This window comes from Falco biarmicus, chromosome 5 (genome assembly GCF_023638135.1).
Source record: "Falco biarmicus isolate bFalBia1 chromosome 5, bFalBia1.pri, whole genome shotgun sequence".
NCBI lineage: Eukaryota > Metazoa > Chordata > Aves > Falconiformes > Falconidae > Falco > Falco biarmicus.
Genome location: NC_079292.1, coordinates 30,506,268 through 30,525,648, shown reverse-complemented (window position 1 = coordinate 30,525,648; position 19,381 = coordinate 30,506,268). Strand labels below are relative to the sequence as shown.

At 40.8% G+C, this 19,381-nt stretch overlaps 1 protein-coding gene across 3 annotated transcripts in view; it reads right to left on the bottom strand.

Annotated features, from left to right (window-relative positions):
• EXOC4 (exocyst complex component 4) overlaps window positions 1–19,381 on the bottom strand; it is a 408,492-nt gene that overhangs the window by 333,236 nt on the left and 55,875 nt on the right. For all 3 annotated transcript variants that reach the window (XM_056339465.1, XM_056339464.1, XM_056339463.1), the window contains exons 6-7: window positions 14,706–14,949; window positions 7,697–7,874 (exon numbers count right to left, since the gene is read on the bottom strand). In XM_056339465.1, coding sequence (XP_056195440.1) covers window positions 7,697–7,874; window positions 14,706–14,949 — 422 coding nt within the window. The remainder of the gene's footprint in view (window positions 1–7,696; window positions 7,875–14,705; window positions 14,950–19,381) is intronic.

The following is a 19,381-nucleotide window of genomic DNA, read 5'->3' as shown; positions in this document are numbered from 1 at the left end:
CCCCTTCCAAACATAACAGATCTAATCTTGACAGTTTCTGTCTTGAGGAGGGCTGAGCTTCTTGATGCACATGGCCTCAATCCTAGGAGTTTATGGCTAGGGATTCACCTGCAAACATACCTGTCTGTCTATGAGCAACAAGCAAAGAAAATAAGGTAACAGGAAGACAAATTTTAGGAAGGATTTTTGCTAACGCTGTTTGATAGTTTTCTACATCACAAATAGTTACTGAAAAAAAAAACATGCAGCCCCCCCAAAACAAAGTTGAGATTTCCTATCAGAAAAGAAACAGCAAGAGCTGGTAAGCTTCCGGAAAAAAAAAGATTCTACCTTACGGTTTTATAAGTATCATGCATGGTAAACACAACAAGTAGACAGCACGGGAGCAGAAAGGCTTTTAAGCAAAACAGTTTCCAAACATTTCCCTTGGATATCAGCTACTCTAACACTAGCAGGAATTTGCCTGCATGAATCCCTCATGCACCACTGTCAGATTAGACGTCTTGCAGTGAGGACATGATGAGTGTTTGGCCTTTTCCCGTTCACAGTATTTTTATGATGCTAGTAAGAGAACGACTCACTGCCTTTAAAGCTAGTCACACAGGGACTAAGTGTGAATAAGCTCAGCACATCAAAAGAGACGTGGTTTTATAGTCCTATAAAACATGTCTACAAATGCTGATGAACTACTTGTAGTCTCTCCTAATTCTAACTGACAGCAGGAATAAAGTGCAGTGGACATTGATAGTAACATGAAAAAGAAGCACATCAGACCTAACAGAACTGTTCAAGAATCTAGGGAAATGGTTAAAATGAAAGACATTGCACATATCTGCAGCCAAGTTTCCATTTCTTCTACATCAACCCATTTATTAAGTTTGAAGAAGACAAAGGCTAACAAGCAATTTACAGGCTGGAAATTTTGCATGCTTTATTTAGAATACCCATGTTCCTGCTGGCAATTTGAAACACAGACTTCACATCAGGTGTGACGGACACTTCACATCCTTCCTAGCTCTTCTCAGCAAACTTCCAGCTTGCAAAAGAAAGGCTTCCAAGTGGCAACGCTGGAACAGAGGCTGCATAAATTCTGTGCTCTCAAGTTGTATAAATTAGAAAGCATTTGACAATGGCCCAGGATTCAAAAGGCACAGGTTTCATGCCAACTGCCAAATATCAAAGTAGGGAATATGTCATACCCCCGTTCTGTATTCTCAACCTCATCCTCAGTGCAGACTTTCTCTCAGCCTAACACCTACCAGAGTTGACTTCTACTTTCACAACTACGCTAAACAGCTTTTCGAAATTATTTACTGATGGGGCTCATTACATACAAGAATTTGTGCACCTTTTTCCTCCTTCAGAAGGCAGTCTAAGTATATGCTTTTAAATCCTATGGATTTAGCTATTTAAATATTTAGGCATAAACTCAAAAATCCTTTAAAACTCTAACTATGTAATTATGCTCAACCATAAACCGGAAAATCCACTTGAAGTAAAGAGCTCTTCAAGTACAGAGCAGCTTGATGCTCTACAGCATGGACAGAAGAGCCTGAGTTTTTTTCCTTGCTCAAATACCTTCAAACATTTTATTAAATGAGCTAATCTTTCTTAAAATCTCCCAAAACGTAAGCCTGGTGACCTCTTTTGCAATAAACTGCACCAGTGGCTGTACACTGTTCATACAATTCATTTTTATGCAGGGCTTTATCTCTTTGAACTTTAGCGTAAACGTTAGTGTTTGAAATACAATGGATCAACAGCTCCAGGATAAAAATGACTGTCAAAACAAAAGCCATTAACGCAGTAGTATTTGTGCAAACTTCTGCTATGTCACACTAATATAGCACAGATCAGTTAACAAGGGCCATTCCCAGGAAAGAAAATAATCCAGTGTTTGTAGCCAGCTCAGGTCTGGACCTCTCCTAGGTACCTGTTACCAAAGCAATTCAGTTAAGTTTTAAGCACACTTTGCTTCAGCCAGAATCATTCACCTAAAGAAAAAACAGATCGATTTTGTGCATTTCTACTTCAACTTCATAGTCTTTGTTTTTAAAAGGACAGTATGCCATTGCTATCTTGTTCTTTGCCTGTCTAGCTACATAATACATCCCAATGCTATGAAACCTCTTTGCACTTCCTGACACACTTTTTCACCTTTATCAAGGGCACTTCCACCATCCCAAATTCCAAGTGCATCTTCTTAAGCACTTAAAGTATGTACCAAATTATTTTGTTTCTAAACGTAAGGAGAAGACTTGAATTATTAAGTTGGAGCAAATTACAAAACATTTTAACAGAGAGGGGAGGTGGGACGTTACATACCTTCTTGGCAAGGCCAACATTGAAAGAAATACCTTCCTGCAAAATAATCTTGTCCCTTCCTAGATTCAGAAAGATTTCATTCTTCCTGGACCATAAACTTACACAGAAATTCTCATGCTCTTAGTAGTACATATTTGCAGGAAATAAAAGAAAAAAGAAGTTGTGTAACACTGTGCTGGACTACTTAATGCATATTCTGGGTCCACTTCAAATAAGAAACGAGGGGGAAAGTGTCAAGTGATCTATTCTAACTATCTAAACTCCATTTTTAAATATAAATATCCTGGAGAGTAGAATGCTCACTCACTCTCTCCTTCATGCACCCAAGATTCACTGAAACTGTATTTTCCAAAAGCTGCAGACTAATCACTTTCACAACCACTGTCCTCTTGGCTAAATGAGACAAGCGTTAATGAGACAAACCAGTCAGGAGTCCAAGGGCATCAGTTCCACACACTTAAGACCATTATAAAAGAACCAGAAAGACCGTTAGGCACATTATTTTGAGGACAAACACAAAACCATTACATTTCTGTAAAGAAGACTTTCTGAAAAATAATGCTACTTTGGTTCGAAATACTACCTGGTGACCTTCCCAAATGCAACAGTGATTTCATGTATTGCTCTGACATTTATGTATTTATGGCATATTAACATTAACATGTCTCATCCAAGAATCTTATTTTACTTTACAAGTATTAACTGTATGTGTCACGAATAGTTCATTCATTTAAATGCAAAGGTCCAGCAAAGAGAGATTTAATTACCTATTCCAGGACATCCTTATTTCACTGAAGAGTCAGACAGCATCACAACTGCGGAGAGATTCAGAGCTCGTGACTGGACACCATTCTTAAGCTCCTGCTCTTAACATCACGAGCCATTTTGGTTAAGTGTTCTGCACGGCTCTCAGACCTGTACTGAGCCACCCAGGGCAAGGGCAAAAATCACCTTGTTTTTGCATGAGTGGTACCTTGAGCTGCCGCTCCACACAGCAGCTTCAGCTGGTGAAAGCTGCAGTTGCTAGGAGAAACCCTTTCACTTCTTTTCAGTGCGCTTCCCTCTCACTCACTCCTGTGCCAACACTGACACAGTTCAAGGACCTGAGTAAGCAGAAAATGCTTGGCCATATCAACTCCCTCAAATTAGATTACTGTCAGGAAAATGAGCAACACTGCCAGAGCAAGGAAAACATCCTAGGCTGCAGAAGCGGAAGAAATGGGATCACAGCACAGCTGGATCAGATCTGCATACACTGGTATGGAGTTGAAAACTCTACACCTCTTCCACTGACTAATGGGTACTAACACTGATGAAAACCACTGTTTTTCTCCTGCTCACCTGTGTGCCTGAGAGGACCAGTATTTTTCCCCACTAATTCACTTACAAAACCACAGAGTAGCTCAGCTTACAGAAGCAGAGCCATGAAATATATCTCCAAGTCCTTCAGCACTACTCCAGGAGAAGTATGACATAGCAAACACAATTCAAGTGCAGCTTTTCTGTGAGATCACTCACGTTGCTGGCCACCAGACCTAGCTGTGTACTGCAGAACTACTCCATCTCCCTGCTCAAATCCTGCACTTGAGTGCCATTCCACATTATAAAGAAGAGTATATCATACAGCCTGTGGATGGTGGAGCATCACATGCAAAGAAAGAGGCTTTCTCAGTCAACAGTTTCTGCTGTCTCCAGCTCTTCAGTAGCAGAACAGTAGTGTGTGGGCAGAGAGTAGGCTTCAATTTCTTTTGCTCCAGTTTCCTTATAGATTCAGCAATGTTTAGGCTGCTAAACCACACCATTTTTGGAAAACACCCAAAAGCATTTGACAGAAGACACAAAAAAAGGAAAGTAATAATTGTTGTTGTCTTGTCGGTATATCAACCACCAGACAGCCTGCTAATGTCCCAGAGCATATATGTGGTTTTCCATCTCTTCTGTAAAAGCAAGCAAATAGACACAGACCACTCTCAAAAAACTGAGATCCATCAAATACAAATACTACCACTACAAAAGGAGAGATCTCTTCCGTGGAAACAAGTAGCACCAGTCTAAGCTGATAACAGGATACTGAGCACACATGGAGATGTCTCTGGAATTTTCTCCAGCAGCAAAACACTGCACTGAGACAACACAGCTGACAGGATGACCATCCTATCAGTAGAAAAGTGACATTTCTCAAGAAACTGAATGAACACTGGCCTTAGCAGGGACAGATGCCTCTCCCTCATCATGGCATCAAAAGACAGTGCTAAAAAAGGTGAATGAACAGTTGAAAGTTCTGTGCTCTAGATAACAGCAAGGAAGAACCATCACACCAAGCACGAGTGACTGCTATATAACACGTCCACCAGCTGTCGATCCCCTGACACTAACACAACAGGACAGAAAAGCCCTTGTCCCGGCTAATGAGATTTGGCCTAGACTAAAAAAGTAAAACGACAAAGAAAGACTATGTTGAACCCAAAACCTTCTGCCTTCTTCCCAAGCATGTCTTTCCCTCTGTGTCTTTCACACAGTATAGCCTTCATAACTTGGGCTAGGATGAAGTAGCATATACATTGAACTGTGCCAGAAAAACTCTGAATTCTTTCACTGCATTGTCCTGAAGCATTGTCCTGAAGCAACTACTTATGTCAGTACACTGCTAACTGCTGTTGTAACACAGCTCACAGTTCTCTCCAGCTGAGTATTTGGTCCTACAGTAATTATGCTTTTCAAAAGGATATTCCACCCACTCCTACACTGAAGAGCTAAATTAGCTCCAGGACAAAATACCAAGGTAAAATTTAAACAAGTTCCAAATCTCTCCTCTTGGTATGGCAATACAACTACAGGCTAAGCTGGTTCTACTACAAGTAAATAATTTCAAACTTTGTTTTCCTGCACAGGGCTGCTCTTAATATTTTGACAAACCAATTCTTTTGTTTGTCTTCTAGCACTCCAGTACCCAGCTCTGAAAGGTCACTCTTCTCCTGAGGAGTTCAGTATTCTTCCATTCTAGAGAAGGTCAAAAATACATAATATCTGCATGTTCAGTCTCTAAACACTGCACAACACTGTGTCACCTATCTAATCCTACACCACAGTGCCTGGTGCAGTTATTAGGAAGCATTCAGATATCCAGCTACAAAAACAAGCTGCTGGAAACAACCGTCTCACATTTCTCACAAACGACAATTTGCAGCCCACCATGAGTGCACATTATTACTTTTGTACAGAATTATAGAGAACCTTGTTGTAACATGCAGAGATGCACAATATATGTATGCAAAAGATTATCCATGTGAATTGCACAGTCATGTGATATTGTTCTAGCATGATGAATAAACGACATTCACTATGATCTGAAAGAATTGCATCGTTTCCCTGATGCACCCTGCCACGAACCCACTTCCTGCAAATTTTTGTCCTCCCCCAACAGCAGGAACATTTAAATAAACACTTTTAAAACTGAGTTTTCCGCACCCCCTGCCACAAATATAAGATCTCCTCTCAAAAAAAATTATCCTTTCTTGGAAAACCACAATAGAAATAATTTAGTCTTGAGATCAAGCGTTTTCATACACTGTAAGGTAAAAAAACCCTAATCCACTCCAATAAAACTAATGTACAAAAACCCCCTAAGATTTTGAACAAAAAAATGAAAGATTTCCTCCTCCCTACGTCAGTCAATGTTCTTCTCTTACCCTAAAACAGCAAATGATTACGGATCTTAAATCACTGCTTTTATGCACTGTAAAGCTCTTCTGGAAGCTTTTCTGACTCCTGCCGACACCTGTGCTGTCAGGCCAATAGCAAGGAAACCTTTACAAGTAAGTTGTTAGATTTTTCTTGGCACACATTTTATAGAAAGGTTATAGAAAATAAAATCAAATATCTTCTGCCCAATACAGAAAGCACATTCACCCTCTATACGCACACCTACGCATGCTTCTGTATAGAAGTTCTATCAATGTTGTTTTGGAAAAGCCAGTGTAACTCACTCCCAATTTCAACACTCACAAGGAATGAAACCATCACAAATGCTCACTTATAAGGGGGAATTACCAGCCTTGTCATTCTGCTTCACTGAAGATAAAATCCTGGAGGATTCTTACACGCAAGGCTTTGTCCTTCCTGAAGAACTCAAAGCTCTTGATGTTTTTCTAGACCTCACGGATGACAGTAAAATGGCTGGAGGTACCCCATGCCAAGCCCATTCCTCAGGTTCTTAAGCTGAATTCTTCCCTGTAACACGGCCAGACAACTTCAATCCTGACATTCTTTTGTTTAGAAAACCCATCCTTAACCTCTGGCTGGACATTCCAAATCAAATTTTTGCAAGAACAAATTTTCACCTTCCTTCAATATAGTATCATGGAGAAAACTAATCAAGATTTCTTTAATAAAAATACTAACTCGTCTAGAAAGACAAGTAAGTAGGTAAGGAGACAGTGGAGGTGATCAAAGGCCCATACCTTACATTTATCATGTCCAAGAAGTATCTAAATTCACACCATGCACACAGTTGGCTATATTTGTGTAAGCAAAAAACCTGTGTACATTACTGCACAATCCAACAAGCCTTTAGAGAACAGCTAAATAGACCTGTGCCCTACAATGAAAAACTGTGTTAGAGTAGGAGCAGAGAGCATTTTTCATGAACAGGCCAGAGGTGGAATGACCATCATAAATCTTGCCAACTCTGGTAAGCAATGCCAGGCCCATTTCTTTGACCTCCTCTGTCAAATACTGGGTGAGGTCTGCATCTGTGTACCATATATAAAGGCAATTCCAAAATAAATAAAATTTAAAAAAATAATCTAACGTGCATGTGTTAGCCTCACAGCAAGAATGAGAGAACAGACATGTGACAGATAGCTCTGCTGCTTTTGAGAGTCTCAGATACTAAGGTGATAGGCATGGTACCAGAATAAAGCCTAAGCAAGGTACTCCTTTAGTACGCTACAGTTAAGGATAGGAATCGAATAAGAATTCCCTGAAAACATTCTGGCAGCAAGCGTCTCAGCTGACTATAACCAAGCTATAATGACATGAGAAGACAAGCAATTAGAGCTGTGACACTTTATAAGACAGGCATGACATGGTAACACAGAACAAAACTGTCACTGTTCGAAAGCTTCTGATAAATCACTTGGTAGGCAAAAGGAATCAACTTTTCCATACACCAAAAAGATGAATCCACAGAAATTTTCCTGCTGACATTTAAGCTCTCTAGAGTTTAACAGTCTCTTATAAATGTGACCACTTACCAAAAATCAAGACAAATTCCAGCACAGCTGTCTCTCAAGTATGACAGGTATTGTCTGGTATTCTGGATAAAAAAGGTGTTTCCAGCTGAAAATGTGCCCACCTGAAGGATTCTTACCTGCAAGACATCTTGGATCTTCACCCACACATCAACCATGTCATAGAGCTTGATATCACCATCATACTGGCTGCAAGGAGATGCCACTGTTTGCTGAAGGTGTCCGAGGACAACAGCGTGTGCAGCTGCCACAGCGTTGAATTTGTCAAAGAGAAGCTCTAGCAGTTCCAGCAGTAGCCTGTAAACCATCAAGACAACCTCCACTCAGTTTCTAGAAGACCACAGGCACACAGGCATGCAGGAGATACAGGCAGCAGGCCAGGAGTCAGAAGACTGTGAATTCATATATCCTGTTTTATGACAGATGTTGTGTGCAAGCCGGGAGGTCACCTAGCTTCAAACCCTCTCTGAGGGCTTCAGGTAACTAACTTCAGCTGCTAGCAGTTCAAGTTTGGTATCTAAATACTTTCCAGGATTTTCCTTCTCACTCCTTCCTCTGTATCAGAGTTGCTCACTTTTAATGTGTTCTACTTGCAGGTAATGGGAAAGACAAATGCATTAGAAACTACACAGTAACCACACTTCAGTACTATGACGTTAGAGACCATTTTAAGTTCCCAGATAGAGCTGCAGACAGGGAGGACCAAATCAATCTACCTGCTTTTCCCCCAGAAGAATGTAAAAGTCTCATGTTGATAAAAATTGACTTACCCATACAAACAGAATACAAGGTATTCATTTTGAACTGTGAAATGAGTAGTATGGCAGGTTTTAAACAACAGGAAAGATCAGAAACCTAAAACATTAAGCCTTATCAACTGTGTCAGTTATCAAGATTTTACTATTATATAGAAGGTACTACAGCTATAACCTCATCTAAATGTACTACACTTCACCTGCTCGTATGGCTTCCTTACTGTCCAATTTTTGTAACTAATGTACCTTTGCAAAGGCCCAAATATTTTGTGATAAGGCAATGACTCATCACATTTTATTATTTGAGAAAAGAAAAATTCTGATCAAGTTCACTGCTGCTAAATGAGCATTTCAAGTACACATGTAACCCCAACAAAATGTGAAGATAACACTTCCCAAATCCATATGTTAGGCACTTCAAGCACTGACAGACAGGCTCCATCACATTTAACTGCAGCAGCTGAGAAGTTACCACATGCTGTGTCTACCCATCAGAAGAAGTTGCTATCCCCAGAGCAGCACAGAAGATCTGCACCAGAACTGGAGTTGCACCCACTCAACCACCACAGTTCAGTCTTCTGTGTTCATTAACAATCACTAATGAGGTGTGTGTTCATGCCTCGGCCACTTTATTTCAGAGTGCTATAATTATCTGCACACTTTCATCACCTGGATAGTTAACTGGAGTAATTAAGAAGCTGTTGCACGCTTGCTGCTGTTTCCACCAGGCAGTAAGAGTGGCCTGGCCTGATGCTGTGGCTACAACCACCTACCTTAGCCTATAGCAATCCTAGATTGAACTTTAAGTCTGCAAAGCGCAGAAAAAAGAATAGCCATTATTTGTAAAAATTGCTATCAGCTTACTGTGTCTTATTCATACACTACAATTTTACATATAGATACATATATATGCACAGCACTACACAGCAATCTCTTGGGGATCTCTCATGGGCCATTCACCTACTGATGATAACAACTACACAGCTCAAAAGTTAAGAAGAAGAGCACCTTGATTCAATAGAAAGAGCTGTTGGGTAAGTCTGGAAGGGTAGAGTGAAGCACAGCAGAACAGATCAAGTGGCCAGATATATGGCATATTAACAATGAAGACATGTTTAGGAGTCATGGTACTCATAAGAAACACAGGGGCATTAATATTGCCATATCTTAAGTGACTGTAGAACTAAGGCACACATTTAAGCAAAACAAAATAAACCATGTTTTGTATCCATTTTCATCATAATTAAGATTAGCAACAAATGCCTAAAGAAAAGTGGTGTTGGTACTAAGAGAGAAAACACTGCTTTTTTACAAGTCTTTACAAATTCAAGTAAGACACTGGCAGGGGATAAACAGAAGTACATAGGACAGGATGGTAACAACAGCACCAGAAAAGACAGCTATTGTCAACATTAACATTATTACATTTTCAATATGGGAAAGTCCAGTGTGGAAGAAAAGCTATTCTCCTCCATTTAGACTTTGTACAAAGCTTAGTAACTAATCTGTCCAAGTTAAACTGAGAAGTTGCTACTGTGGAAAGACCTATGCATCTTCCTGCTGCGCTAATGTCTGTTAGCCCATCACCAATGTTATCAGTGAAGGAGGTGGGACAATATGCAGATAAGGCTGCCTTAAAAAACACTCTCCATTGCTGCTAAGCAAGTTATCTTCTCCAACCCACTCTCAGACATAGGAGAGGCAACTACTTCTTCAACAGCTTCTAAGAGATATATAGAATTTATCATAGCAAGTGACAAAGAAGCAGCTGGGGCAAGTGGCTTGTCAGCCAGAAGCCAAACAAAAACAGGAGGAAAACCAGATGTAGAAGACTTTTGGATAGATGAGGAATTTCATGTTGGAGGAACTTACATATAGCCTTGGTCGAAATGCCAAAAAAGTTAATATTATGGGAGCAAATTAATTATATACCACTGAGAAAATTTATCACTACAAGTCCGATTTCTACTAACATCCCATTACAAATGAACATGTAGTTACCCATGTACCTCCTTACTGCCCCAGAAAAGTACAATTTTGCAGAATCAAACTACCCAGATAGTTTGACAAATTAATTTTTATTGTCCCTAGGTGAGCCTGACCTCACATTATCAACTTGTTTATGGAGTCATTACTGAAATACTACTATACTGAACAGAATTATTTGTTTTTAAATTCCAGTGTCTTCCTATTCTCATGTTACAGTCTGACAGACATGAAAACTCCCCAATCCATGTTCTTCAGTGGTGCTAACTACCACTTCATTTTCCATTCTCAAATAATGACTTATTTCCACATCTCCCTATTTTCAAATTAGTCAGCATCTCTTATCTTAATTTTCTTTTCTCTAGAAGTCTCCTAAATCTGTCAGGTCATTTTTGAAACAAGGTGACCCAAAAGAGACACAGACACAGTCCATGTTAGACAGCCAACATGACAAAACAGCATAAAATAATATGGCCTAGATTTTATGCATATGGGGTTGCAGCATCGAGTGACCTAAGCAGAACATATACAGAGAATGACAGGAGACTGGCTTAGGCAATTTGTCAAAGCAATCTCATATCCCCATCACTGAGAAATATGGTAAATATATTGAGAGACAGTGACACATACCTGGAAGCAACTCCTATTGTCCAGGCAATAACAGAGAATGAGTTGATGCAGAGTGACTGCTGACACCTGAGTGAGGTCACTAATGACAATTCATACATTTTAACAGCAATAACATCCTCTGCCTGGTCAGTGTGTTGGCATGTATATAATTTCTGTATTTATTTTAAAGCTTTGAGATGAGGTAAAAAGCCAGAAGTGTATTATGAACATGTACGGAAAAGTACATTGAATCAAATCGATTTGGTTTAGTAGCAAAATTGTCAATACACCATCTCCTACTGGACCATATTTTCAATGTATCCCTACCAAAATCCTGTCCTATAGATCTGACCTTCAAGTAGGCATGCATCCAATTATTCTTATTCTACAGTCAACAATCTTCCATAATTTTTAATAGACCCACAGGTTCATGTAGCAGTACCCCAAGCTAATGCAACACAGCCTCTTCTATGATGCTTTGTCCTCCACAACCCAAGATAAGTATTTCTGAACATGAAGTTACAGGGCATGCTCGAATGAGCCACTAATTAAGGATAAGGCAAAGGCAATTCCTATATTTAAGCTCTTTTTCACAAACTTTTTCCAAGCACAGATATCTAAAAAACTTTAGAGAACCTACCTAGACTTCGAATCCACTTAAATTAAAGCTGAGGTCAGCTGCAACTAAGCAAGATTTAAGCACAGTTTTCAAAATTATCTTCTACCCGTGACAAGGAACCTGCTACTGCCCATTATCAGGTTTTACTATCTTCATGTCATTCACATGTCATAGTGGTAAGTGCACATTAATAGAGAGGGTTTACATTCACAGCAAAGGATCTCAGAGCCAAGGATGCTCCATCTAGTCAGGTCTATCCTAAGTCTGTTTACCTACGTGACTGCATCCATGTTGTGTGTTTTAGGAAACCTAAAAATCAGTTGTATCACAAAGCCATGCAAGTCTTTCCTTTGTGACCCCACTGGTGAAAAATACACTTCTGCCATTATAAGGAGGTCCTTACCAGGGCTAGTGTCAATCTACAATAAATGAGCCTTTCCAGTTTCACACCAACTCTACTCAGCTGCACTGCTGGCTGAGCTCTCAAATCAAAGGACAAGGACAATGCACCCATGACAGAAAGGGCCACACAACATCGACGCTGCGATCATTGCTCACTCTTGTGCATGTGTTTAGTAACAAGTCTGGTATACAACATCTAGTACAGCATGAACTTGCTCCTAGCAGGCTTACAGAGTCTTCAGGACTTCCATGTGAGACAACAAACTTCATGAAGCTCTGAGGAACTGACCCAAAACCCCACTGCCTGTTGGATCTATGACGAGAGCATGGAGAGGTGCATGACAGAGGTAACTCTCTGGGAGCTAGCTGCTTTAGAGCCATAACAAAACAAACAAACAAACAAAAAAACCCAAAAAAACCCTTGGTTTTAGAAATTTGGGAGCAAATAATCATTTCTTTACATACTAATGAATAAGGTGGCTGCACAAATTCATGTGGAAAAGCTTGCTAGGTAAGGAAGCAGACAGCAGTCAAATTTTAAAATTAAGAAGAGATCAGTGTCTCTTCAGACTCAGTGGGCTTTTACCAGATCTCTAACTTTTCTGGCCAAGTTCTAGAAATTATTTTACCCTTGCACAATGATAATAGGGCTCTACATAATTGCTACATGAAGTCTCAAAAAGAATTACACCAGAACCTTCACAAGCAGACTATCAGCCTCATCCTCACACAGAGGAAAGCACTACCCATTTCACAGAGAAAAAGTAAGAGCCAGCCTTTGAGAGCCACCACACAGCAATGAAGAAATGCATATAACTTGTTCCATGCATACCGAAATTGCCGCAGGGACCTTGTCTTAATCTACGGCCTCAGACCCCGCAGGCCTCTCTGTCATCTTATTGGTCATTTTATTTGCCAGAAATGAGAATTTTTATGGATATCATTTAAAGTACAGTAGCTGAATACAGGCTTTGAGCTCAGTGATAGAAACTAAGAGGCATCCAAGTGTGACTAGTTTTAAGGTGAGCTGAAAAACATTTTTTTCACTGAATCCTGAGGTCAAGTAAGTATTGCAGCTGACAGCCTAATGAATAGTTAAGCAGTTTTGGTCACTGCAACATGCTCAAATTTGGGGTCTTACAGAACTGTCTTGAAATAGGACCTTGTTGTTCAGATTTATTTTTTTCTTGACAGCAGGAAAGTCACTTAGTTTTGATTTAAAACTGTAGCTAATTTAAGGGGCAGTATACCCTTCCATACTGTAATTTATTCTTTTCAATATAAATGAATTCACCTAATTTGCTGTAAAATTCACATGTGATTTCGGTTTAGAATCAGTTCTAATCATCTCCTCATTCAACAAGAATTTAAGATACTTTCCATGCTCTAGATATAAGCACCTTAAAAAGGCACACAACCTCCTATTAAATGCATGCCAAAACCCATTCAACGCTTTTGTACCTTGCTCAACCCTCTGGGCAGGTAACCTTCATTAAAATATGATCTGATCCAATTTATCAATTTCAATGGACAGCCGGTAGCCCATACCACTTCTCAAGACTGAGTGACAGAACCAAGTGTCAAGCATATGCTACACTCCCTCTCGGCATCAGAAACTAAAATTCTGCCTTCTAATCCATTCCAAAAACCTTGTTGTAATTGCACCAAGTTATCAGCACCCTAAGTCTATGAATTCTTCAAAACATAACTGATTCCACAGCTATGATAATGATAAGAACTAAAAAAGTCTTTATCAAGCTAACGTTTTCCTTGGGAGTGATTTTCCATTACAAATATTATATGTAATGAAGATACACATTTTTATTTTCATTTTTATTTTCCAGCACTAATTCCCTTTGGACAGTGATCATTACAATGTGTAGTGTCACAACTTATTATTTCGGCTCAAAGTGAAAGCTAGGCCTTATGGAGTCCTATTTTCCAAAGAACGGTTCTATTGAATCCTGAAGAACAGCAGAAACATAGTTCTCGGTTGGCTTGCACACCTTGCTATTACTGTAAATGGGGCTGCAAACCAATTAGAAACTTGGCCATACACTTACTGATGTAATTAGTTCCACACATTATTTCAAAGCTTAGCCCCTGCATCACCTTAATTGGACTCTGCTACACTTGAAATAAATAACTGAGCTTAATCTTCTCTTTTCAAGTCATATTACATTGGAATTTTGGCATGAGCACCAGTGTAAAGCTATGATTCAGTGCAATACAAGAAGATAGTACTTGTTTTGGCATCAAGTGTGCTTTACACTATACATACCAGCAATCTGAGAAAGCATTACAATTCAATCTGTTGTAAAGCCACTTGAAATGAAAGATTAGGTTACAAAAAATTAAAATCAAGTACTGAACATAATGCACTCTTGTTAGTTAAATAATGCTGGCTTCTATTGTGCTTCCACCTTCAAATCTGCATTTCAAACATCTGTTTAACCAAAAGATTCTCTTTTAGGGCCAAGCACAGAAGCAAGCATCTCCCTTTCCCACATCCTTAACTGAGAAGCAACAATGCCTCCCCATTCTGAACACATTTTGTAAATTCCCAAGACTCACAGGTGCTCAAGCACATCAGCCTTTCAGTGAGACGCAGGCATTTCTGAAAATTCTACCATTTCAGCTCTCTGCTACTGCAAAAACATTATTGTCATTCCTTCAAATGGCAGTTTGGCAGATATGACACCTTTCTCCAGACCTCTTTTCACAGTAACCAAGGTTCAGTGGTTCAAATATCCTTACCTAGGCTGATTTTCCTGGGAAAGATTCTCCCCTCTCTGGTAACCATTGTCTGCCACCTGGGTTGTGGACCGCTTAACAATCTGCTTGAGTTCTTGTTCTAAGCGATCCTGAATGGCTTTCACTGTTTCAGGGATTTTTTTCAGCTTGGCCAGCCCTTTGATGAGTATGCCCATGAAGACAGTGCTGTTCTCCTCTGGATCCAGTTCCGTATCTTCTTTAATTTCCAGAAGGCTTGCTTCTCGCACTGCAATAGAGTTAAGAAGACATAATCCAAGATTTAAATTATTAAAACCAACACTTAGCACCATGCAGAAGCAGCATTATAAACTACCTTGCCTTCACAGAACTCCCACTACTTTGAGCAACCAAGGGACAAGGAAACCAGCAACACTCCGCTTTGGGGGGAGGCAATGGATAATTCCGTTTGCTTGGGGGCTTCCCTATACATAAATAAAACAGACTGCACATTTCATTGATTTAGAAACAGAGGTCATGGTGTAAGTTACATATTAGTTAAGAAACAAAGGAAATCTGATGTAACTAAGATATTCATAAACAAGAAGGTATTACATCACTACAAATCCCTTGAATGTGTTTCGAGCAGGTAAGAGCCCTAAATTTCTAACCCAGGTGTTTTTCTTCCCTATATTCTTCACAAGAGCAGAATTTTCATTATAAACAGTATCAAGCATCAAGACTTCTGACAAATTTGGCAAAGTTTACACTGCCAAAGTGAATGATTGTTTGATAGTATCCTATTCTGCTTTATTACATCCATCAAGGGGTTGATGAAGTTACTCAAATCTTTTAGCAAGGCTTCCAGAAAAGAAAAATGAGAAGAATTAGGGACAATATTGTGGATACAGTCCTCCTGAAGTAACAGAGATTGCACAGGGAGAAATTCTGTTGCTAAGCGACAAGAAAGAGAAAAGCAAGAGGTACTATGTTTTTTAAAGTATGTTCATTAAGCAACATTTCTTAATTTACAGATAGCACCCAGCAACAACAAAACATGTCTCTGTTAAAGACTAGGTGAAACGTTTCATAAATATATTCAAACACTTATGTGAATTAAGTGTCTTCAAGGAAAGCTCAAAGCAACTTGGAAGATCTACAGCTGCATGGCTTGTTAACAGCTGGAGTGGTAGGTACTACATGGAAAAACAGCACTCGAGTACACAGCTGAAGCTATGCCATCCACCATACCATTTCCTTGCATAGAAACTAAAATTTAACAGCTGTTTCACCTTACCAGTACAGAACTCTGCTAATGGCTGCTGGATGATAGATGAGTCCCATGGTTTCAACTGCTCAACAGATTATTTTTTTTTTTACTCAAAATTTGCCCAAGAACATGAGAACAAATGTCAAAAGATCCACCAAAAGGATTTAAATGACATGGCAAAAATGAAAAATGGCATATCACAAGTAGAATGCAGCCCTGCAGCTGTCTAAAGGCGTGACACTGAACAGACCATCAGCACTCCTAAAATAACACAAGATCAAGAAAACAATGTCCCAAAGAGCCCATATGGTGCCACTTTATAAACAGCAACATAATAAACAGATAATGCTTATTTCGGTGTCAGCTTACACCAACTTCCACAGCAGAGAATGTTTCTTTCCATCAGTGTAATCCCTAACATGGCACCTCTAGTTCAAACCAAACTCACTGTGCACATGCCCTTACAATTCAACCTAGAGCACCAGCAGCACTGTCAGGTAAAAGCAAGATGAGAATGGATCCCTGTGAGACTCATGGAGAATGATATTAGGTCTTAGATAATGAGCACCAGGGAGATCAAATAGTGCTTTTTTCCTTTCTCACACATGCTTTTTTTTTTTCAATTAAATTTGGGCAAGTTATGGACCAAGTACTAGAAATGCCCAGAACATGTTAATTTTTTTCAAAAAGAAGCAAAAAGACCAAGGATAGTACAGGTGATACTTCAAACACGCAAAAGCAATAATACCAATTAGAAGTTAACAGCTGGAAGCCCACTATTTCTGCTCAACACTCTCATCCATCACACACCTTTCAATCCACAAGACTGCAAAGCACTTTTGTGTACTGTGTACATCATCTACCCACTTGGTTAATGCTACTTGTTACTCTCAAAAAAAAAACCCACAGCGTGCCAGGCACAAACACAGAAAATGAGCTCTTTTGGAACAAGAGCTGTGGAAAAGACAGTGCTGGAAATGCTAGAGGAAGAAAGGTTTTAAATTACTGGTTTTTAAAAAAAAACAAATATCTTGTTCCTCTGAGTTCAATGCAAAGATTTCACAGCCTAAGCAACCTTTTAGAGGACAGGTCCTGATGATTGTGCTGCCGCCGCTTTGTAAGCAGACTGTATATTATTCTTAATATCACACAATGAAAACCCAAGAGGGAGGAAATACTCCTGTAGCCAAATGTGAGGACAGCATTTAAGAGGACTAAAGGCAGCAATCTTGCTGAGAACTCTGCCAGCACACTAAGACGAACACTCTTCCATTTTCAAAAGAGCAAACCAATTTTGAATACCCTCAAATAGTCGAGACATTGATTTACATCTCTTACAAACAACAGTAAAGTGAATAGTTCAATATCTAGTAGGAACACACTGGTATATAACTACTGTTAGATCTGGTCTTTTGATAAAACAGTAGGGACAACGTTTCCTGCACACTGTGCCTATTAAACAGGTATCCTGGGAAGCTTTGGGGGCCCATTTAACTGTAATATCTGAAAAGATCCCAACCCCAGGTAATTGAAGATGTTCTTCTTTTCCTCTGTCTTCCCAACTTCAAACATCCTCTTCTGCCATTTAATGTCATCAAGAGGTTATTTGACCACAAAGCCTTGCCCCAGGAATGAGCCCCTCCTGTCCTCTACTACTTCAAAAAAGGCATCAAAGTAGACAGGTGTTTATAAAGAGGTACACCTTTAAAATTGCAACCCCACATGCTATTCTCTCTGGCAGAGAAGCTCCACAGGTAAAGGAAGATGTCCCTACAGATCAGCGCCAGTATATACTCAAACTGACAATATGTATAACTTTGCTATTCATTCGTATCAAGACAAAAGCACACCACTGCCAGAACTTAATCCTAGTATCAATTCTGGGAGAAGTAAAGGGCAGGGGGCAGCAGAACTGCCCCCTTGGATTTCCAGAAAGCTAACCTCAGCCTGTTGAGGAGCCTGGCTGGCAGAGTCCCCTGGGAGGCCGCCCTGAAGGGCCAAGGGGACCAGGAAGGCTGGACATTCTTCAAGAAGGCAATCTTAAAGGCACAGGGAGCAGGCTGTCCCCATGTGCTGGAATACAAGCTGGCGGGGGAAAAGACCGGCCTGGCTGAAGAGAGTCCAGTTCCTTTGGCTGGAACTCAGGGAAAAAAGAGAGTTTATGACCTTTGGGAGAAGGGGCAGGCTGCTCAGGAGGACTACTAAGGCTGTTGTGAGGTTATGCAGCGAGAAAATTAGAAGGGCCAAACCCCAAGTGGAACTTAATCTGGTTACTGCCATAAAAGACAATTAAAAAATATTTTATAAATACATTGGCAACAAAAGGAAGGCCAAGGAGAATCTCCATCCTTTATTGGATGCGGGGGCAAAACATAGTGACAAAGGATGAGGAAAAGGCTGAAGCGCGTACTGCCTTCTTTCCTTCAGTCTTTTAACAGTAAGACCAGTTCTTCTCCCAGTATCCAGCCCCCCGAGTTTGGAGGGAAAGGCTGTGGGTGCTGCTCCCTAGACCTTAGCGAAGCCTGTGAGACCGTTTCCCCCAGCGCTCTCCTGGAGAAGCCGGCTGCTCCTGGCGTGGACGTGCTGTTCCCCGGGTAAAAGCTGCTGGACGGCCGGGCCCAGCGCGTGGTGGGGACCGGAGTGACATCCCGCTGGCGGCCGGGCACAGGGGCCGTTCCCCAGGGACCAGGGCTGGGGCCAGCCCTGCCGGGTACCTGCACGGCGCTCGGGGCGAGGGGATGGAGCGGAAGGGAGCTCCGGAGATCATCAGGTCCAACACCCCTGGCCAAGCAGGACACCCACGTAGCCAATCACCCAGGACCATGTCGAAGCCAGACGGCTTCTGAGTATCTCCAAGGATGGAGATGCCACAGCCTCCCTGGGCAACCTGTGCCAGCACTCTGTCACCCTCATAGTAAAAAAAATACAACAAATGTTTCCTGATGTTCAGAGGGAACCTCTGTTTCCCTTTCTCTCATTGCTTTTGGCCCCAGCACTGGGCACCACTGAACAGAGCCTGGCTCAGTCCTCTGCACCCTCCCTTCAGGTATTTATACATTGTTATGATCCACCTTGAACCTTCTCTTCCCTAGACCAAGCAGTCCCAGCTCTCAGCATTTCCTCCTAGGACAGATGCTCCACACCCTTAATCACTTTCATGACCCTTTGCTAGACTCTCTCCAGTATGTCTGTATCTCTCCTGTACTAGTGAGCCTGGCACTACAGCCAGCACTCCAGATGTGGCCTCACCAGTGCCGAGTAGAAGGGAAGGACCACCCCTACCTGTTGGCAATACTTTAATGCAGCCCAAGATACCTTCAGACTTCTTTACAGCAAGGGCACTGTACTGGCTGCTTACATTCAACTTGCTGTCCACCAGGATCCCCAGGTCCTTTTGTGCCAAGCTGCTTTCCAGCTCAGTGATTCCCCACATTCCCTAGTGCCTGGGGTT